This window comes from Gadus morhua, chromosome 8 (assembly GCF_902167405.1).
Source record: "Gadus morhua chromosome 8, gadMor3.0, whole genome shotgun sequence".
Classification (NCBI taxonomy): domain Eukaryota; kingdom Metazoa; phylum Chordata; class Actinopteri; order Gadiformes; family Gadidae; genus Gadus; species Gadus morhua.
Genome location: NC_044055.1, coordinates 19,678,558 through 19,701,606, shown reverse-complemented (window position 1 = coordinate 19,701,606; position 23,049 = coordinate 19,678,558). Strand labels below are relative to the sequence as shown.

The 23,049-nt window shown below is 43.7% G+C and overlaps 2 protein-coding genes across 3 annotated transcripts; both read left to right on the top strand.

The window, feature by feature from the left end:
• The first annotated feature begins 608 nt into the window (after window positions 1-608).
• Window positions 609-11,797, top strand: LOC115549440 (nuclear receptor ROR-beta). Its single transcript, XM_030364642.1, has 10 exons — window positions 609-1,091; window positions 5,421-5,506; window positions 5,657-5,798; window positions 6,002-6,541; window positions 6,736-6,857; window positions 7,036-7,168; window positions 7,368-7,475; window positions 7,748-7,858; window positions 8,836-8,948; window positions 9,254-11,797. Exons 1-10 carry the CDS (start codon window positions 1,079-1,081, stop codon window positions 9,413-9,415), a joined length of 1,530 nt encoding a protein of 509 aa, XP_030220502.1. The 5' UTR covers window positions 609-1,078; the 3' UTR covers window positions 9,416-11,797.
• Window positions 11,798-12,135: 338 nt separating this feature from the next.
• LOC115549453 (endophilin-A2) lies at window positions 12,136-22,974 on the top strand. Of its 2 annotated transcripts, XM_030364661.1 has the most exons (9): window positions 12,136-12,344; window positions 14,602-14,670; window positions 14,927-15,143; window positions 15,741-15,874; window positions 17,057-17,215; window positions 18,887-18,990; window positions 19,351-19,484; window positions 19,693-19,731; window positions 20,414-22,974. In XM_030364661.1, exons 1-9 carry the CDS (start codon window positions 12,300-12,302, stop codon window positions 20,599-20,601), a joined length of 1,089 nt encoding a protein of 362 aa, XP_030220521.1. In that variant the 5' UTR covers window positions 12,136-12,299; the 3' UTR covers window positions 20,602-22,974. The 2 variants fall into 2 exon arrangements, with proteins under 2 accessions (XP_030220521.1, XP_030220522.1); XM_030364662.1 differs by lacking the exon at window positions 19,693-19,731 and having other exon boundaries at window positions 12,137-12,344.
• Window positions 22,975-23,049: the final 75 nt, after the last annotated feature.

Sequence of the window (23,049 nt, the reverse complement as noted above, 5' to 3'; positions counted from 1 at the left end):
ACACACACCACTATATTACAATCACTTTAACTCATCCATTATCAGATTCTTATGTTCACAGAAACATGCTTGTTTCATGTTTAATGGAAAATAATACCAGTTAATGAATTGCATAAAGTATCATTAAAAAAACAAGAGACTTCGATTCCATGGTTTATCAGAAACTTGTTTTTTGTCACTCATAACGATATTATGAGTGTAATATTTACATGTAAATATTATGTAAAAGTATGTAAACGTTTCAATGCTTTATGTAAATAGCAATGCACGGTCTGTATTAGGTAATAACGATCTGTTGAGTAGGTAAGGTATTGGCAGCCTAAAGTATGAGTAAAAAATGTGGCTCTCGCTTTAATTGCAGATGTGTGATAATTGTATGGGGTTGGAATTTGCACGTAATGTGAAACTACCAGATATTCCCTTCATAATGACATTTATTGCAAGATGTTGAACTTGGTGACGGACGCGTCTTTATTTATTCTATAGACGATACAACAATTAATATCCCGATATGAAGTAGTCTCGAACAAAGGAATGAGGAATCTAGAAATCACGATAGGTTTGATCGTATTTTTGTATGGCAAAAACAATCGCCAAGCTTCCTTAAACTCGTCCCCGAGTGCGCGGTCCCGCGAGAGGACTCGACGACGGTCCGCTGCCAGTGAGATCATGTCAGAGAATCCACGCTTGGAACTAAGTACTAGGTTAGCAGGGTAGACTGGGAGAAAAGCAAACGAGGAGAGTCACGGTAAAGGGGAGGCAGAATAACTGGGAGTCCTACAAGCCGAAGCCTCATCGCGGGGAGATTTCCGTCTAAAATAACATGTTATCGTGCAGGGACAGGATATCATGCGAGCAAGATACACCTTTTAATGGTTGTTTTTCCAACGGCACACTCTGTTGAACGCGAAGGAAACATTATTGTCTTAATAACGAATTGACTTCGAGTTGTTTGCATCGAAGTTCATTTTAACGGAGCCAAGGTGCACTGGCTCGACTCTTTTATTTTCGCTGCTTAATCCCCAACTCCTGGCCACATGTAGCTGAGGACTGACTGCCAGGCAAAAAACAACTACACATGAAGATGAGAGGTGAGTGGTCATTATTGTTTTGTAAAAGATTAATAATTGTCGTTTTTGGCCGAACTTTGTGTTAACAACATGGTTGTTTCAAGGGCGAAATTGCCACATGCGCTGCACAGATACTGGCCTCAAGTCGCTCTGAGCGCCTGTGCCTTTTCTGTTGCGTATCACGTTAATGCCTCATGACTGCATAAACCGCTCCGAGCCTCTGCAAAGCTGCATGCTCTGGTGGTGACAACTTAGTTTCGCATGAATGTTTGTCGTCCCTCTGAAAACCCATTCATTGCATTTCCATGTATATAGGCCAATGCTTTTTCCTTTTATTCTTAATTGCTGTTAAAGTAACGAATGCATTGGAACACTTCAAGAACGTCCCCAACATGTTATTAGGAGTTGAACGGGGAAAAGCCAAAGTGTCCATCATCATATCACACCTGGGACTCCATCCGTAGTTCTTTGCCTGGGATCCATGTTGAGTTATGCAATGAGGAGAGGGAGGGGCCAGTGGAACCACTGCTAAACAAATACATTATGTAATCCAGAAAAGTATACACTGCTCGGATAGGCCTGGTTCGGATTTTGAATTCATAATTGAGTTCGAACATTCTAGCTATTATAAAGCCAGATATCTAGCTTTATAAATGTATATTGTCTTATTTCAACTTTGCATTTAGAAATGTTAATACCAAGCCCTAATGCAACTAACTTCACTGCACGTATTACGACGATTGTTTGTTTACATGCGCTTGAGAAATTGACGTGTTTAGTTGAATGATGCATGTTGTTATTGTGGCGGTATCGGCATGGACCGCTGCTGTGGCAGAGGGAGAACGACTTGGCTGTTCCACTGACCTAGTTATGTCAATGAAGATTATGCATCGTTCAGCGACGGGCAGGAGTGGGACCGACTGGTGGAAGAGCCCTGCCTGCCGCAGACGGCTGCAGCCTCATGTGCGGCTGCAGAGCGCGCCCGAAAGGGTTCTTGGAGGTTGATCTTGGAAGTTCTGTCAGCGTGGCAACAGCCTACAAAAACCATGCTATTGGGCAACAACTTTTAAAGAGCCTGATACCTATCGAATATACAAATTGGATATGAAAAGATAGCATGTTAAATAGGCATTTTGGCCTATTAGTGTTGTGCGATTAGTTTAGGCCCACATTCATTTTATCGTCCAGAGCAAAAGCCAAGCTGACTCTGGCTTCATAGGGGAAAGAAGAACCTTAGCTGTTTAGGAAAGGTGGTCTTGGGGCCAACTGAACCTTGTCAAGGGAGGTCCCCCTTTCTGGCAGGATATCGAAATGTAAACAAACTAACTCGACAGGTCTTTGGATTGTCGGTTACTTTTAGCTTATTGAATCTGCAATAGTTGTTTAATAATGTTATTAAACACAGATGTGCCTGCTTGAGAACCTCAGGCACATTGTTGCGGGTAGACACAAGGATGGTTCAGTTTCCCTTTTTTGCTCAATTAAATATAGAATATAAAAATTATGTTTCTGTGTGGCCGAGTCCCATGACACTCTTGGCTCTATTCTTATCAGTGGAAAATCCCCCATGTTATCCTCCACTGTTAGGCCTATTTCAGTTCATACAACACAACCTCTATGAGCTCAACGCGTATCCAGTTTGTCTCTGTGCATGTCCACCCTATAATCAGATGCAAAATAAAGCCTGATATGAATCTTCCATTTGGTCAAATGAATCACTGGATCTGGATTTTCTTGTGTTGTATCCAAATGTATTTTTTTCCCACAACCTTCCGTATAGCAAAGCAGCCGTGATAGCCAAATCTCCCGTCCGAGAATAATCTTAATGCAGGGTTATTTGAATGTTTTGCATTGATTGAACAATAACATCCAACTGCCTTGGAGAGAACCTGGAAGCCTTTTGTGAAACATGCTTCTGTGCATCTGTATGTGTTGTGTGAACATGGATTGTTTCTTCGCTACAGGCTCGTTGCTGTGGGACGGGGAATCAAAATAGCCTTATTGTTGCTTGGGGATGTGTTACTGTGGGTTTGCTGCTGAATCTGTAATTTGAAGAGTCATGTTAATCAAGCATTGCCACAGACTCAGTTACACAGTAACCGCCGTTAGACGTTGGCCGCAGGCCTATTAGTGGGGCGTCTCTCGTTGGCGTTTGCTCAGTGTTAGATAGCAAGAAGAAATCATCTATATATTATCTACCATAAAGTATGTTTCACGATTGTTTTTACTGGCCTACTACTGGATTGGGCCACAGACAAGATAACATGGCTAGCTTGTTATCGTTGTATTCCCTGTACACTTCCCCATTGTTACGGTGATAATACTTTGTTCCAGCCCGCCACGCCTGATGTGCTTTGTTTCTTGATCAGGGGTCGATTGTCGTTCAGGGTGGAGTGTCATCCTTTGATGTACCAACTGTTATTATGTCACACCTGTAATGTGTAACTAATTATGGCATTTATGAAAAATTAACTCCGATTTTTTATAAGCTCTGGTATGAGCTGTGAGAGACAGGTATACAAATGGTAATGTGAGATCAATAGGTTTTAATTCAGGACGTGACATGCTAAGGCATGTCTGAAGAGAAGGCCCATGAATATGTGTGCATGTTTGGTTTGGGGCTGCTCTGAGGGGACCCTGATGTTGGACCTTCCTCCAGCAGGACCAGAATAGAAACGCTATAAGCAGCAGCCCAATGTCAGAGTTTAGTCATGTTTAGGCGCACTGCTCTGCTGGCATCTGGCCTTTAAAGTATGCCTTGGCTCGCATGGCCTCATACCACATGCAGTATGCCACTTCCCTGTTGCTCACTAGACTGAAGTACCTAGGGTTTAAAGGGAAAGTCCTCTTTGGGTATTACCCTCCAATGAGATGATTCACTGCCAATGATGATTGGTTTCACTCAAACCAACAGTTGGTTATGTGTTCTAGAACTTGATTATTACAACCAAGAGTATACTTATTCACATATTCACAAGTTGATATGGGAATAAATAAAATATTCTAATTTGCATAATTATTGTTTATAGTTGGAACAAGGTTTGATTTTGATGCATCACACCCCTCCTGGTTCATTCCCTTGCCTAATATATTCAAAATACCCTTTGGTAGCGAGGTCAAAGTCCTGTCGGGATGGTTTAACACGGAAGGCCTCAGTCTCTCTCTCTCTCTCTCTCTCTCTCTCTCTCTCTCTCTCTCTCTCTCTCTCTCTCTCTCTCTCTCTCTCTCTCTCTCTCTCTCTCTCTCTCTCTCTCTCTCTCTCTCTCTCTCTCTCTCTCTCTCTCTCTCTCTCTCTCTCTCTCTCTCTCTCTCTCTCTCTCTCTCTCTCTCTCTCTCTCTCTCTCTCTCTCTCTCTCTCTCTCTCTCTCTCTCTCTCTCTCTCTCTCTCTCTCTCTCTCTCTCTGTGCAGTGAGAAACTGTGTCAGTAGGACAGAATGTCGACATGGACTGACAGACTGTTGCCCCTCAGTGACAGGCTGACCACTGGGCCAGTCCCAGGAAGGACCAGGGCGCTCTTCAGCCAATACCAAGCAGGCAGCCGGCGAGAGTGGGAGGGAGGTCTCTGTCAGAGGGAGAGCGAGCGCCTAGTGTTTGTGGAATGCTTGCAGACAGGAGTTATATAATCGCCACAACGGGGAGGGTGTGGAGAGAGGAGACCTTTTTCCATTGCAGGCCTGCAACAGCCCTTATAAGTCTGTTTTAACAGTTTAAGTTTTCATTTGAGGAAACATAAAGAATACTTTTTTCTGTGGTTTTGGATCATTAGAAAAGTTGGTTTGAAATGGTTTTCCATATATAATATCCTCTCTGTAGGCTTGAGAGGGGGAGGGCATTCATGAAGTTGTAGGATATGAACTTGACCTTTATCATTGTTTAAGTGACACATTCGCCTGTGATTTTGGTCTCGTACTACTTCTGTGGGTGTGTGTGTCTCGATGTAGTTAAAGCTGTATGTATCTACTCTCTGTCAGGGCAACCAATCCTTGTCTTTGAGATTATTTAGCTCCAAATTACATTTTTTGCAGCAAGCGTTTGAATGCGTTTTCTGCTTTGCTGTTTTAGCATTCTCCCGTAACCATTACCACATGGCCTCACTGAGACCTGCTGTTTCCCCTCCCCTCACCCTCGCCAAATATAGGCGAAACCACAGGCTTTGTGTCCAAGTGTTTATTCATCTTTAAATGAGCAATTACTCAATGGTTCAATATCCCCAAACGATACGTTGGACGTGGCTCTCTTTGAACGTCTCCCTCTTCCCTTTTGCTTCCCGTTGTCAGGTTTTAAGTTTTAAAAAATTCAACATTTTAATTCAGTGAAGTCACCCCCCACATGTCCATTCTGTCCCTGCAGCTCAAATTGAGGTCATCCCTTGTAAGATCTGTGGGGACAAGTCCTCAGGGATCCACTATGGAGTCATCACCTGTGAAGGCTGTAAGGTAAGGGCACGCTCTTATCCTCAGGGGAAAACGGTAATTCGTTGTATTTTAAATGCGTCACATATTAATTGCGTCTAATATGTGCATGTATGTCGTGGTGCAGGTATCTCATGCATTGATGTGTGTGTGTGTGTGTGTGTGTGTGTGCAGGGTTTCTTCCGTCGAAGCCAGCAAAACAACGCCATGTACTCCTGCTCGCGCCAGAGGAACTGCCTGATCGACAGGACCAACCGTAACCGCTGTCAACACTGCCGGCTGCAGAAGTGTCTGGCACTAGGCATGAGCCGAGACGGTGAGCGTGGGAAAAAAACACTTGTCACTTGTCATGAGCTCCCTGGTGGAGTTAACTTAATCACTCAGATCAGGGGGGGGGGGGGAGGGTAGTCATTGAGAGCTGTTGCTTCACCACGTTTCCGAGGACACAAGTTCCTGTAAAACAACATTTTGGAGCCACGAGTAATTGGACCGCGTTTGTCTTTGTCATCTCCTCATCAGCGGTGAAGTTCGGCCGCATGTCGAAGAAGCAGCGCGACAGCCTGTACGCCGAGGTGCAGAAGCACCAGAAGTCCCAGGAGGGCCTGGTCTCGGCGGGCGGAGGCCCCGGGGGTCTGTCCCTGCCCAGGGAGGAGGGCGTTTGTGGGGCCGCGGGGGAGGACGCAGAAGGAGGCCTGAGCCGCTCCTACAGCACCGGAGGCTCCAGCTCCGCCCTCAGCGACCTGGAGGACATCGCGGCGCTGCCCGACCTCTTTGACCTCCCCCTGACCCCCGAGGAGGCCAGCGACTACTCCGGCCTGGACCTCCTGGGGGGCGGGGCCGGAGACAGCGCCGGGAACGCCTCCAGCTGCTCTTCCTCGTCCTCCTCGTCCTCTTCGTCCCTGTCCAATCGGAGCTCGCCGAAGCAGACGAGGATGGACGGGGCCGACGGGAGCGGCATACCGCTCATGCACACACACTCTCGCACGCACGCGCTGCTCGTGCACGCCCACGCCTCTCTGCTGGACCAGCTGCCCGATGACTGCTCCATAACGGAACTCGGTGAGTCCATCCTGATGGATTCAGTGGCCTCCAATCCAATTCTTCTCATAATTGTCCCATTAATTATCTTAGTCCTCGATCTAAAACCGACAAAACACACTTCATTACAATAACTCATTGGCGTATTAGCATGGATCTCTGCTAAGCGATGACACTTGTCTGATTAGATCTTGTATGTTTGCGTGTGGTTTCAGAGCGCATCACGCAGAGTATCTTGAAGTCTCACCTCGAGACCTGCCAGTACAGCGTGGAGGACATGAAACTCTTCACTTGGGTTCAATACTCACCCGAGGAAACCCGCAGTTTTCAATCAAAGGTACACTTTGGTTAACTGGCGTATTGGATCTGTCTTTTGTAACATTAAACTGGGGAGGTGTGTGAATAACCACTGTAGTTGCTGGACTACTCTGCCTTCGGTTTTCCTGATTGGTAGTACTGATAATAACATTATTTTTTTATTTAATTATTTGTAATGAATTGTATTTCCTGTTTAGCCTGCAGAGTGGATGTGGCAGCAGTGTACCCACCACATCACCAATGCCATCCAATACGTGGTGGAGTTTGCCAAACGCATCGCTGGCTTCATGGACCTGTGCCAGAACGATCAGATAATCCTACTCAAAGCAGGTCAGCACTTCAACCGCAAATAATTCCCCAAACTGTTTCCTTGATTTGCTGCGTACAGTCCCATTTCGGCCGGTTAAAAACCAAGTGGGAAACCTGCTAACTGTTGCTCTCTTGTCTTTTTGTCTCCAAACCTTTACCTCTCCATCCTCTCCTCCTTCTTCCCCTCCTCCTCTTACTCTATCTGTGGTGGCACATGCAGGTTGCTTGGAGGTCCTGCTCATACGCATGTGCCGTGCGTTCAATGCAACCAACGGCAGCATTTTCTTTGATGGAAAGTTTGCTTCCGCTCCATTCTTCAAAGCACTTGGTGAGAGCTAGTGTAGTGTCTATGGTCCGTTCAGTCCATGACTGCGCATACACTAATCAAGGCTAGTGTCGTGGCTAGTGTGCTCATCCCGCCTTCAGGCCTGCTTTAACAACAACAAATATCCGGATTCACTGTTTGTTCATTCTGATAAAAAACATCTGTTCAATAACTAGTAGGTAAATAGCAAAAACTGGGGTAATCTAATCTTGTCTAATTGAAAGACTTTTTTATGTGGAACGGGCCTCATGGAAGATACTGTGTTGTGTTTCTAGGTTGTGACGACCTGGTGAGCGCAGTGTTTGACCTTGGAAAGGTTCTCTGCCGCCTGCAGCTGTCGGATGAGGAGATGGCTCTGTTCAGTGCTGCAGTCCTGCTGTCCCCAGGTCAGTGCATTTCATTGCGGCCTTTCATGTGCATGTACTCCAACTCAAGACTATAATGGTGGACCTTTCGTTTTTTAACAAAATTGTAGACCTTCAATTTTAGTTTGCATATACATTTAAATATAAATGTATAGACTTTAACCATACCAATCGTAAGACCAATGTGACATTTAAGGACCTTGGACTTTATGTATTAAAGTGTAATTCCGGCGAAAACTGAACACATGAAAACATATTTTCCGCATGAAAACCCATAAAAAAAGCCTCCATGTTATTGTCTAGGGGCACCGCGGACGCTTCCAAATTGGCCTTTTTTAAACTCTAATATTGCTCAAAATAGCACCAAACCTATGCAGTAGCATGATTAGGGTCCCTGCACATAAAACAAATCATTAACAACTTTGTCAGCGTACCGGGAGTATATTAAAAAAATACTGTTTTGCAAGTCTGTGCCTTTCCGGTAGGTCCATGTTTCCCAGGAAGTCCACTCAAGTCGATTACCGGCTACCGTAAATAATATAATAGAGGTGCCAACAAATTTAACTTAAAAATCTCCCCTCTTGATACTTGGCTGTTTTAAATGTGTTGGCGCCTCTGTTATATTATTTACGGTAGCCGGTAATCGACTTATGTGTTAGGGACCCTATTCATGCTACTGCCTAGGTTGGTGCTATTTTGAGCAATATTGGTTGTTAAAAAATGCCGATTTGGAAGCGTTCGCTGTGCCCCTAGCCAATAACATGGAAGCCATTTGGGCTGTTACATTGCTCCGGGCAACTTTGGGTTTTCATGCCGAAAAAGAGCCTGGGTTAAAGTTTCGCCGGAATTACACTTTTAAGGATACAGTGTGAATGTGAATCAATGCCACTTACGCAAAGCTAGTTTTATAATGTAAACGTCAAGGTAAAGGGGGAAGATGTGAGGGAGATGACAAAATTAGGGATCTTATCTGATGGTGGTGTTCTGGTGTCCTGCAGATCGGCCCTGGCTGAGTGAGGGCCCCAAGGTCCAGAGGCTCCAGAAGAAGGTCTACCTGGCTCTGCAGCACAGCCTACAAATGAGTGGGGCCTCAGACGAGAAACTAGACATGGTGAGCTTGATATTGGATTTGAGGTGTTTTCGCGCTGGTTAGTGTTTTGTTGACCGGTTCTGGGTTCGTTATGGTGTAAGGTTCGTACCCCTACCCCACCCTGTGTAGTCTAACCTGTAGGCATCTGATCTTCTGACCTTAATCACATGCATCTAAAAAATACCATTTTAGTAACGCTGATACAAGGATCTTCTACGTGACTAAATGGGGTTAGTAAATGACGGGGACCAATCTCCATTACCCTATGGAAAGTTGCATGTTGGACCTCCAAACCAAACAAAGTGTTTACCTTTCTCTCCTTGCAGATGGTGTCCAAGCTGCCCCTGATGAAGTCAATCAGCAACCGGCACAACGACAAACTGGAGTTTTTCCGCTTGGTGCACCCCGAAACCGCCTACTGCTTCCCCCCTCTGTACCGGGAGGTGTTTGGCAGCGAAATGTCGGTCCCTGACTCCACCGCCAGCTAGACAGATGGACGGAGAGTGTAGGGAAGACCAGAGCAGGTAACGCCAGAGCAGAGAAGAGAGTAGGGTGAAGATGTTGACTCCCAACAACCAGCATATATTCAGACAATCCAGGATTTTAAATACTTGGTGTCTCATGATCCCAAGCTAGTCCTCCACTTTCCTCAGCAAAGCAGCACCTTACACCACAGACCGCACACTCGCTCATGCTCCTCTGATACCGTAGCATTACCGTCACCCTGATGTGGAAATGTGAGCTCACATAGCCTGAATAAGCTCAAAGCTAGAAGCTACAACACTTTATTTTTTTTTCTTCTGACTGCTGGTCCTCCGGATCGGATGGTCATGAATGTACCTCATGTTTTAAGCACCAGTGCACAAGCAAGAACCAAACAGTGAATGTACAAACTTGCCACTCTGTGTTCAGAGTGTTCTGCTAAATAATTCTCCTTCATAAACCGTGGTGGTCGGTAAGAATATAATGTCTTTATATTCCAGTTATGTCTTTTTTCTTTTTTGTGTGCGTCGATACATCTGGTATGGTACACATAGAAACTCATTCTCTCCTATAACATAATTATACTGACCATCTCAGTGGGACCAAGATCATTGATTTTGTATATATTTTGTCCTGATATTATGAAAGTAAAGCAGGTATTACACAAGGCACAGCCCCGGCTGTCCCAATTGCTTTCATTATCTACAGTCTCGCATGCACACACCAACAGAGCCACTCCTAGATGGTGTTTGGTGCTGCCTGTTGCAGGCCCACGATGTAATGCAAAGAGAAACCTCAGTCCCACACTCCCCCATCCCTTGTAAATGCCACTCAGTCAGGAACAGATCAAATTATCTCTAATTTATATACACATTTATAAACAAATATTTTAAATAAGAATGTAAATAGATAATTCTATTAAACTGGGCGATCATGTGTGAGTGCAGTACATAGGGTGAGAAGAGAGGCGAGCAAACGCGATTCAGGGAATCACACTCGCTCATGAGAAAACGGATACTCCAGGAAAACACTCAATTCTTTGGACCATGCTCTCAGGTTTCCATGGCAACCCCCCCTCTTCCCCCCCCATCATACTATAATAAAACGACCCCATCTGTTTGAGGTCATTTACTGTTGATATGTTGGTGTTGGCAAGCGTGGACACTCATCTCTCGCCCAGCAAGGCAGGGAGACCGATCTGCCCACGCAAATGCAAAGACATTATCGTGATCCTGCGCCTGAACTTTCACTCGCCACGTTGGCTCTCTACACTCCTGAGAGGAGGACGTGGAGGGAATGTGATGGCGGGGCAAAAGTTTAATTCATGAACAATGTTGTAAGAGCATTTTGAAACCCAGGGTTTCCCCATCCCCTTGCATATTTCGAACCAGCAGGTATTATGTGTTGTGGACATGTCTTTGGTCGGGCGCCTCTGGTTACTGGTCGGACATCGGCCGGCTTAATGGGTATCTTTGGCGCTGTTTGGAATAACTGTTATTTTTGCCTATTTGCTGTACCTCTCTCCCTCAGTAGTACTAGGATCCGGTAGTTGTGGAAACACCAAGCACTTATTCCTTCTTCTCCTCACAGGGCACTAGCCAGTGGCCAGACAGAGACAACAGCAGCTCCCCCCCGCCCACCGGCCCCTCCGAGATAGGCTAGCCCTTGATGTTCGTTGGAATGCATAGAAAGGCCCATGCCGACGTTTTTCTGTGTGAGCAACTTGTAACGTACTTGTACAGAGTTCCAAAGCTACTCTTAAAGTTTACTTTCACAACAACAAGCTTTATGACTAATGGAATAGAGATGCTGGCCATAGAGTGAAGATTAGTTAACAACGCATTGCGTGCTAGAAGGATTGGAACTGATGAGAAAGCATTCGTTTTCAGAACTTAAGGGGGACTGCGGGGGGGGGGGCTAGCTGTGCTCCCTGAGGTGACCGTATCACTAGTGTCTTCTAGCCTTGTACACACCTTTGCACCTAAGATGAGACCCATAACTGTATAACTGTGGTGATTAGGGTTACTCTATTTTTGTGAATGTTCTCACACAGTGTCAAAAGTCCTTTTTATCCTAATATTGTAATTATTAGGATTATTCAGATTCATTGTACTTTTGCTGTGATTTTCATCTGTCAATCTTTTCACAATTTTTGTTTTTTGTCCTTGTCTTGTCAAGTAAGTGATCTACTTTATATTGAAATAATGGACTATTCCAAATTTGACTCCCTGCTCTTTTCTTCTATGACAAAACGTAAAACAATATGTTACTACTCCCGACACAGTGTAACTCAAGACACAGTTCAATATGTATTGTCATATATGTTGTCCAATAAGATACATTATATGGGGTTTTAAGAATGTAATAAAAACAAGTTTTGAAACAAGGATATGTCTGTCTTTACTGTGCTCAAAATGTGTTTCTAAATTCTTGCCATGGAGTCGACGATCTAGTTACTAGATAGTTGACTCCATGATGGCAAATATAGTGGTCTTACTTACTAACTAGTATTATATTGTGAAGTAGATAATAGATCATAGTATCGGCTTCACAGTATAGTAGCCTACCAGTAGGCCTATCTCACCAGTTAGGGATATTCAAATGTATATATAAGCCATTGTAAACTTTAAAAGGTTATAAAGCCATTTGTTTGTCTGGGAAGGGTAATGTGAGCGTTAAATAGCAACGGTTGGTTTATTACCCCAGAGCCGCCCCTTCTGAGTCTAACTCAGCCAGGAAATACAGTGTGGCTGCCTGGTGGCGGGTTCTGCACTGTTGGTGCAAAGTTTGAAGACGTGTAAAAACAGGGCAGTGGTCAAGGCACAACTTGGTTCAAACTTTCAGTTTTTTTACTCAATAATTAACTTTTGTAACAATTGGCGATTAAGGATGTCTGTTGCCGGATTTAAGAAGCAGTTTTACAAAGCCAGCCAGGTAAGACAGTACATCCAGGGGTAAGATCTTTATCACGCTTAATACATGGCAACAAAGCTAGCGTTACTGCTAGCGAGGGGTAAAAGTTTGAGTCTGTGAAGTTAATTTGCAATGTATGTGACCTATACTAAACTAAAAGCACTCATACACTTCACACAGGATACGTTTTTTAATTTAAACCAGGCTTAAACATAAGATAGTACGTCTTAATAGGATCGTAATGTACCAAGATAATGCTAAAGTTGTTTGCTAGCTGTCAGATGATAGCCTTTTCGTTCACATTGTCATCACTGTCACCAAGTAGTGGCGTGTTAGAAACAAACATGAGGATTAGTTTGCTTCCGACCAACAATGTGAGTTTCTTGTTTAATATTACAATACGTTGTTTCAAGAACGTGACGACATTATGATGGAAAGCGTAATTCATCAACATTCCCGATCCCATCTGCTGTGTTTCATGAAGGATATCATTGACTATGTTCTCTCTTCAGACAGTTGTTTCGGTCTGTAATACTTTCTGGAAGTAGTTTTCTGAAAATGAAGGGAATTCGAACTATTTTCCACTGATTATGATGATGACGATGATGATGATGGCATTTACCAACGAGGTTACTATATAATCTACTTTGAAGTTCTTTGTTTTTGATTGACTCCCTCTTTCCAGTTTGGTCTAGTTTGACATTGGAGTTTAATGCGTTATCTTAAATCCAACTAAATCGATGCGTCATACTAAGTATGATTAAGGAGCCTGGCTGATAGGCATAACCTGACAATCTCAAAAGATAGGGAATGCAGTAAGGCAAAGTGAAGGATAATTAACGAGAACTAAGTTAAGGTATGGTGTAGGCTAGGCCTACACAATATGTCATGGCTAGAGCACATCTTCATTTATATAATCAAAGCCTGTATGTTTATAACATTATACAGCTATTTGGGATTGACAAAATGTATTCATTTTGCCATTCTTCTCTATCCTGCTCAGACACACATTTTATGTTGGGAGTGACAACTGGAATCTCTGCTATTCATGCACCCAGACCAGATTCCAGATACCTAGTTAGTTTCATTAGCATACGTTTTTCATGCCATTCTTGCTGTACAGGTTGTTTGCAAATCCGTAGGAACAGTATTGCCTAACAACGGTTCTTCACACATCTCATGTTTTGTCCTTGAGGATTAGGCCCAGCGTGTACAATTGTATTCACTTTTAATAAAAAATAATTTCACTGGACAAGCTATTAATCCAACCACGACTATATCTTGAGCTATGGATACATCCAATCCAATAAAAAAATCATAGAGGTGAATGTATTATTTAAAAATGGTACACGGGGGAACTCAGTGGCCACTATTTATCCTTTTGTTGTAATGTTGACCAATTGTTTAACATTTGAAGAGACTATTACGGTGTTTGGGCATATTTTACTTTATTCTAGACTGATGTATTCAACTTCAATCCATATATAAAGGGACCGCTTCTTTTAGAATTTACCACTTCACGTTTTTCATGAAGTGGTACCTTTCCATTCCCACATTGACTAAATATAAATGAAAATGTAAACATTTTGACCATGATCTCAGGCAGCAATCGCCCAAGCTGGACCAATGCACATCACAGCTGGAGGTCCCGTGTGAGGGGCCTCAGAGGCCGCGTGGCTCAATAGTTAGACAACCCAGAGCAACACCTGCTTTGAGTTTAGTTACCAATCCGTGTGTTTCCATGAACTGTAACCATCAATTTTGTGTGTGTCTGTGTCTGTGTCCGTGTCTGGCTGGAGCTAACAGTTGCAGCTCTCAGCCATAACAATGGCTTACAGTGAAGTCGGTCCGTGTTGTGCTGTGGCCAAAGCAATCAAACATTTGCTCATGAACCCTATAAGACATGCAGGGCATGGTGTCAGGTGTGGCTTTCATCAGTAATATAGTGAATGCACTGAAGCTCGGAAAGTTCAGGGATTTTAGATCATTTGTGAATCTTTTCAGTGGTGGTTTAGCATAGAGTAAATCTATCAGGTCGGTCCTCTGTTTTTGTCCCGACCTGACAGAATCATGGCTTCCTCCAGTGGAAAGCATGAATTTCCATGAATGGAAACCGACTGGGAGTGGATGAAATGACAGGATAGTCAAGATATTATGTATGCAGGCTTGCCAGGGTTTTTAATTTTTTTTGTTGAAAACTTTCAGATTAAATTGTTTTGTATCTCTGGCAAATTAATCATTTACGTTTAAAAAATATGCTATTTTCTGTCATCATTAGTTGGTCAGTGAGAAAGTTGGAGGTGCCGAGGGAACCAAACTAGATGAGGACTTCAAGGACCTCGAGAAGGTGAGCACACACACACACGCAAACACACACATGTGCGCACGCGTAGTGTTGTGTGTTTCTGGTGAAACCCCTATAAAACGAAATATTACTATCTCTGTTGCAACTATAATGCATTACAAAAAATTAAACGTATTTACTGATTTCTGTAGTAGCTCTGACAATTTCTTTCACATTGTTCCTTTGCCTCACCTGTAAGTATACTAAAAGACCAAAAGTGAAAGTCATTTCTCCTCACCCACCAATCCCATCCCACCAGAAAGCGGACGTCACCAGCAGAGCAGTGCTGGATGTCATCACCAAAACCTCAGAGTACCTCCAGCCCAACCCGAGCGCCCGGGCCAAGCTCACCATGCTCAACACGGTGTCCAAGATCCGCGGGCAGGTGAACAGCCCCGGCTACCCACAGTCGGAGGGCCTGCTGGGGGAGAGCATGGTCAAGTTTGGACGGGAGATGGGCGATGACACTAACTTTGGTAGGAAGGAGTACTGTGTACAGGCATCGAGCCCACACTCCAAAGCCACTCCCAGTGCAGTATGTGCTCCTCCCTAATGAGCAAGCAGGGGTGAGGCGTCATGCTGGAGGATGAACACTGGGAGTCTGTGGACATTGGGGCTACAACCCAGAACCTTTCAGCTAGTAGACAAACACCTTGAATATTGGAGAATGAAATTAGAGAATAGGCGAATGAGAGCTGGGCTCAAAGGGGGGAGTGAACGATAAGAAGTTAGGTGTGACGACTTTGGATTTAGAAGGAACATTAGATCTTTTTTTTTTTTGATCAAAACATTTTAAGAGAGGGCATAAATGCAAGTCATGTTTTGGTTTGGTCCAAGGAGATTAGTATTAATAGTAGGACCCATTAGTCCAGCTTAAATGTATTTATATACACATTACATAAACAAGACGCATCTCGGGGTGAGGCTGGCCTTGGAGAATGGGGTTCGTCAGCACTTGCTTTGCTTACTGTGCCAATGCGTGTCATTGAAATACAACGCATTAACCTGCTTAACATAATGTCAGAAGTGTGTGTATGCGCGCCTGTTCATGCGTGTTTATTTGTACTATTCAGGGGGGGCGCTCTTGGATGTGGGGGAGTCAATGAAGAGGTTGGCAGAAGTGAAGGATTCGCTGGATATCGATGTCAAACAGAACTTTATTGATCCTCTGCAGGCCATCGCTGACAAGGACATCAAAGACATCCAGGTAAAATAGACCTCCAATAAATGATACAAACTACTAACTAAAGGCTCTTGATCATGCATTATATACCCAAAATTGATGTACGATGAGGAAAAATGCTTAGCAGAGATAATAAATGGTCACCAAATAGGGCTGTGCGATATGATGATGTATATCGGGGGACGAGAGAAAAAAGTCTTAGATATTTCCCGCTATTTAATCGTTATTTTACTTTACGGCTTACCTGCTTTACGTTCACTACACATACTTGACAATTACAGAAACAAACATGGAGGAGCGTGAGACAGAACAAATGTCCCAACAGTCTGAGGCAGAACCAGAGTCAGAAGATGTGATATTTTGAAAGAAAAGCAAATCTCAAATGATTTGAAGGGGTCTTTAGTTCTATAGATATGTGAAGCTCCTTCTGGACAGCTTCAGGTGAATTTTGATGGTTCCTCCCAAGAGAGGGGTGGGCAGTATAACGGGTCTCTGTCTGAGCAGCGGTTCATTCGGATGTCCGTGTCCGGGTGGGGGTTAAGCTCAGTATAATCCCAGGGTGTGTGGCGCCTTTCATATAACATCACTCATTATAACTCTCATACAGAACGATGATACAAAAAGTAGTACAAAGAGTACTCAATCTCCAGTACTGGCTGCTGTAGGCCTACTGGAGATTTCTGAAATGTAGTGACCTTTACTGTTTATTTCCATATACTATATGTTAATTTGCTGTACTATTGGATATTTCTTGAAACTTTGATTTTTACTATAATATATATATATATATATTTTTTTTTATATGTTCGATAGCCCTTATTTTTTCTCCCTCATTTGGGACCGTTCTGATCAAACTCACTTGTAAATGTAAGAAAAGAGAATGCTTTAATTTGTATTTAGTTGAAAGGATTATTAAAAAAAAAATCATGAGGCATGTGGTTATTCTGGGTAGACATTTGGTTCATAGAATTTACCGATGTACAAATGTACTATATCGTTATATATATATATATCGTAATCAAGATAGGAAATGACCCATATCGTGGTAGGAGATTTTGTCCATTTCGCACACAATCACCATAGAAAACGTTTGTCTCTGTCTATCTCTGATCTTCTCTCTCTGTCTCTCTCTGTCTGTCTCACTCTGTCTCTCTATGTCTCTCTCTGTCTCTCTGTCTGTCAATGCTAACCTCTTTCGCTCTGCAGCACCACCTGAAGAAGCTGGAGGGCCGCCGGCTGGACCTGGACTACAAGAAGAAGCGTCAGGGGAAGATCCCTGATGAGGAGTTCAGGCAGGCACTTGAGAAGTTCCACGAGTCTAAAGAGCTGGCGGAGGTCTCCATGCACAACCTGCTGGAGACGGACGTAAGTGGCTCTGCACTGTTTAACCACGGAAGCCCATAAGTAGCACAACAGAAGGGCTATACCATATGGCGTTTATATGAGACCAATGTCACGTCAACGCGGGATAATGACCTTATCTCTTAATAAGGAGACAAAGATCACGTGATATCAATAAACCTATTACGTTGATAAGTGACACTGAACTCATCACTTAATTATAAGAACAGCAACGATAAACCGAGTGATTCCCTGATGTCACGCTCTCTTAGAAACTGACCAGGAGCATAACAATAGTTAGTGATAGTCAATTGTTCGACACTGCTTAAGGGAAGTATTATGATACCAGGTCTTTAGCCAAGAATCTCACATTTCCCACGTGAATACAGAAATGCCTTAGGAGTTCCCACGTTGTTACAAGATAAGTTCAGTCTTGTGTATGAACGTGATAGTTTTCTCTGAATTACATGGTATGTTCAGTATCATGTGTAAACGTGATTGCTTTCTGGTTTATACGTGATAGTTTCCTCGTTATAATGTGATGCGTATCTCATTAAAACAGCAGAACATTACATTTTTCTGCGGTTGCAGTAATTCGCTTCCATACATTGCTCTACACCAGGGGTCACCAACACAGTGCCCGCAAGGACCACATGAGGCGCCCGCAGGCCTGTTCTAAAACCAGCACTACTCATTCTTGAACAACTCTTTCCCACCTTTTTTAAGTCATTGTTGATAATTATTGTGAGAAATCATTAACATGACTTAATTAATTAACATGTCTTCACATAGATGAGTATCATTAATCATTAATAGTAACATATAACTAAAGGCAAACTGAGCAAATTTGTTATTTCAGAAGAGTGTATAGAACTGGGTGCCCTTCGTATGACTCAGTACCCATGAAGTAGCTCTCAGGTTCAGAAAGGTTGGTGACCCCTGCTCTACACTCTATACCTTTGCATATGAAGAAAGCTTCTGGCCCATTGTAGTACACTGTATGGAAAAATACAATGGTTTCAGTTATTAGTAAGCTTAGTGTTATGTGAATGCGATGCATTCATTTCAGGTCGTCAAATGAAGAATTAAAAGTGATGATCATAGTGAATACCCACTTTTAATGATTTTCAAAGTTTTTGTGCCATTCTATCACACTTTTTGATTCATATTGAACATCTGTAGCAGTTTTGTGAAGTCTCTATTAGTGTACGGACTCACCTAGGACCCTCCCCATTCCATAATTGCACAGTGGCTGATTACAGGATCTATGACCAGAGCCCATTGGTATTTCTCTAAAGGCATGCCATTAGCTGCCATTGGGCTGTATACATAGCAACTTGGCACGACAGTCAGAAGGTTCAACAAGCTGTGTGTCAGGTCTCGGCTGGTGGCGCAGGTTTTTCTATTATTCTAACTTGCTCAGACAAACTTGTCCAACCTGTCTTTGCTGTTGTTTATACAGTGCTCTATTTTTAGTCTTTATCTAAGTCCTGCATTCATTGAATGATCACGTGATCTACCCAACTGCGGATGATGTATGAGTCCCATTTAACGTGTGTGTGTGTGTGTGTGTGTGTGTGTGTGTGTGTGTGTGTGTGTGTGTGTGTGTGTGTGTGTGTGTGTGTGTGTGTGTGTGTGTGTGTGTGTGTGTGTGTGTGTGTGTGTGTGTGTGTGTGTGTTTGTCCGTGTGTTCAGGTGGAGCAGGTGAGCCAGCTGTCCTCTCTGGTGGAGTCCCAGGTGCAGTATCACAGGCAGGCCGTGCAGATTCTGGAGGAGCTCTACGAGAAGCTGGGACAAAGGTGTGCACTGTTGGTAGCTCAGTGAGGATTAGTCATCAATAGTACGCTTCTGATACACTTAAGACGTTAATCGTTGATCCCAGCAAATAATCAAGGTAATGACTGTGTTTAAAACAGCAAGAATTAAACCCATTGGCCTTTTTCCCCCTGGCTCATGGTTTTTGATGATGTGTATGCTCTAATCTACTCCTCCACGGTTGTTGAAACATATTCCTATCATTGACTCAGAACTTTATATATCGGATCGACACTACATCAAACCCATCACCGCTTTGTACAAATACGCCGGGGACCCCAGACTGTTTGCACTGCGTTTCTCGTCGAGGTTTCTCACTGCTGTTGAACCCCGTGTGTTGGCAGGGTGACTGAGGCCCAGTCCCGGCCCCGGCGTGAGTACACCCCCAAGCCGAAGCCCACCATGGACTACGGGGAGCCCGAGCAGGCGAGCCGAGGCTACGCGGCCCCCGCGGCTAACCCCCCCTCGTACTCGGCCGGTAAGCCTCTGATGGGTGCTCGCGTGAACTTGAACCAGCCACCGTTGGCTGTTTACTGCTGCCTTACTCAACTGTCAATAGTGCCTACTCTTGTACTCTGACTTTAAATTTCAACTATTCGTATTGTGTCTATTTTAAGGTACTCTTTCATGTAGTTATTGTTCATGTAAAATTGTCCTCAATCTATAACCTCAAACTGCATGTCCAGGTCCGTCCTTCCGGGGACCCTCGTTGAAGAACAGAAGGCGTGAGTGTGTTGGCTAGCGATGGCACCGTTAAGCACAGCCCCCCCCCTGTGGGGGGGGGTGCCTGACTGGTGCCTGACTGGTGCCTGACTGGTGTGATAACTCAGTTGGATGGTGTTGATGGTGTTGACTAATGCTTTTTTAACTCCTGTGTATCTGTTGGGTTCTAACAGTGGAAAACTAATTGCAACAACTAACTACATTAAGTATAACTGGAAACCCTAACCGTATTTCATTCTCATTCTAAGGTGTTTGTACATAGTGACTGCTGGTTTGATGTTTGTCTGATACTGATGAACCTCCGAGCCCTCAGAAAGAGAATTAATGCAACCCTGTATGTACATGTATGTTTTAATGGTAAGCAAAAGTAGGAAAAGCCTCAAACATGGCTCCTGCTGTCACTAACGCTAGAGTCTCCCTGCTTCGTGGAGGCTCAGTGTTCTCGATCGTTCTAGATGTGCACGTAAACAGCACCGCTAACATGTCGCAGATAAACCCAATTCTGTGTGAGGAGCGCTGAACTAATCTTGTTAAAGGGCATTTCTACCAATCTTGTCAATCTCCTTTCACCTTTCCCTTCCCTCCCTTTCATTCTCTCTCTCTCCTAATCCCACCTTGTTCCGCACAAAATGTCCTCTATTGAAAATGCCCCTCTCTCCCCCCCCCCCCCCTCTCCTCCCCCAGCGGAGGCCAGCTGTAAGGCCCTGTACGACTTTGAGGCCGAGAACCCCGGCGAGCTGAGCTTCCGCGAGGGCGACCTCATCACCCTGACCAGCCGCATCGACGAGAACTGGTTCGAGGGCACCGTGCAAGGCCGTGTGGGATTCTTCCCCAACAACTACGTTGAGGTGGTGGTCCCACTGAGCCACTGAAGACGGGCTGAACCAAGAGGAAGAGGAGGGAGAGCAGGAAGGGATGACGGTGATTATGATGATGTGAGACATTCAATCGTTTAAAGGGGCATTCCGGAATGGGATTTTCTTTTATAAAAGATCTCCATAAAGGCAAAGGCAAATTTCCGTGGCCTACTAATAACTAGCTATATATAAGGACAAATACAGATGGGTGGGATTTGAAAAATAAGTAAAATTACAAAAAGGGAAAGCACAATTTGTGAGTGTGCTCATATTGCTCTCACATTCTCGCTATCCAAGTACTTCCTGCACAAGCCGGTGCTGATGAAGAAGGACTGTTCTGTTCGTTAAAAAGTGCAAATACTTTATACTGACATTGCATTGTTTAAGGGAAACTAAAAAACATATTGAATACATTCTCTGCTTATCAATTATTCACCACACGAATAGGACTCATAAATGAATATGAACATTATCTTGCTCCATTAAGTTTTACTTTATTTCTTATCTCTCTGCATCCCTATGATGGCAATCTAGATTTCTTATGCTTTGCTGCCATCTAGCAGTGCACACAGCTGGTTCAGTTGGGAACGGTCGTAATAAGACTCGCCTGTAGGGGGTGTACTTTCCTCATAGTGGTTTCAGCATCTTGATAATAAGGGGACACTTTCTGCGTTCTGAACGTCCCAGCAAGCTTTCTGTCACATAGGCCTTGGAGTTTGTATCAGGATTATTGTTTTTGTGCAATCTCCACATACTCACATACACAAACATAGTTGAATATTTGTTTAGAATAATCTGTGAGTTGTTGCATCAAACCTCTTCTGTGTTTAAATGATCGTTTGAAGCAGAACCTTGTAAACATATCATTTCAAAGGAAACTTGAAATCTGTTCAGGTACAGGAAAGAAACTGCTGCTGTATAATTTACTATCAACCCCCCTTTTTCTCACATTTGTACTATCTTACTTAAAACCAATAACGCTAACTGCCGGTTCTTCAGAAGAATACTAAAGCCATAAACACAGCCCTAACTGGTGTTTTCTGAGGCTTAGATATGGTACTGCTGGCAGTATCGCTGACAAATCCTTGTGGGCCTCGTCCCCATTGTTTACCGATAACCTCACTGTGAGCTTGTCTATACTATTATGGACGGTAATTACACGGGCAAATCCTGTCGCTATGTAAAACTATGCTTTGGCGTCAAATGGAAAATGCATTAGACAAGTTGTGGGCATGCTCCTAGCCGGAAAACCTAGACCCTCTCCCCCTCCCTATTGTGTACATTCTTAAGGAGCGCCTCAGGTTTTACTAACATTTAAGCCTATTAGGGAGAAACCAAGCACTGTAACTATCTGCTCTGGGTGAAGTTTCTCCTATCGGCATCTCTGTTATGAAAGCAGCTGCTCTCCCAACTCGTCTCCCTCTAAACTGGAAGTGGAACAGACGGGTCTTCATAGAGACGAAGGGCAAACAACAGCGGATTATGCCCCGCCCCCTCCTCTCCCGACCCCTCTCTATTTACCACCTGCCCCTGCTGCACCCCTGTCTACTCTCCAGCTCATCCTCCCCGCCCCAGACCAATACCCCCCCCCTAACCTCCTTCTTTGAGCCATCACTCTTAATCTTTCCACTTACAGTAGCACACACATTAACGGTGGGCCTGCATGCATTTTGTGGGTCATTTGTATGTGCATTGCATTCTGAAGGCCATAGACTTCTCTAGCTGTGTGCTGAGTCATCGACCAGCGTGGGGACCAGGTGTGGGAAGGCCCACCTCGTTAAGGGTCACCGTATAACCGGTTGGGAGGGTTAGGAGGGTGTGGTGTGTTGGCATAGTTTAGGTTGCTCGTAACACGCACCGTAAAACATGGATGATGAATGATTTCACATCACATATTGCTCACATCATTTAATTTGTGCATTTATGCGTGTGCTGCTGTCGATGCAGGATTAGGAGTTCTATAGTGGTGGCTGTCTTTTTTTATTTTTATTTTTTTTGACCTGATGATCTATGACGGGCCAGCCCGTTGCATCAAAACAGAAGCATCAGATGCAGTGTTTGTAAGAAATAAGTATTATCTGACCGTTTAGCTTTATGTTAATATGTTGAATATAAATAATATTTTCTGTGTATGTATTTTTGTGCCATGCATGTGTCTTCATAATTGCTTTTCGGGATGTCCAATGCAATATCACATTGTTGTAATTGTGAGACTGTGGGAAGAAAAAAAGCAGGATTATCCCCGATTATTATTTTTTTTAAGGATAAACGGATTATCCCCGTTATCCTGCATAATGTTTAACCTGAAATGTTGTGTATTAATATGTTGAGGTGAATGGATGCTCCCTTTTTTCTTTATAAAATAAATGATGGATACGTTTAAAAAAGGTTTGGTTTTTAATCTGTCAAATTTATAGAATTCATAAACAATTGCTGGATTTGTGTGTTTGACACCATTGCGTA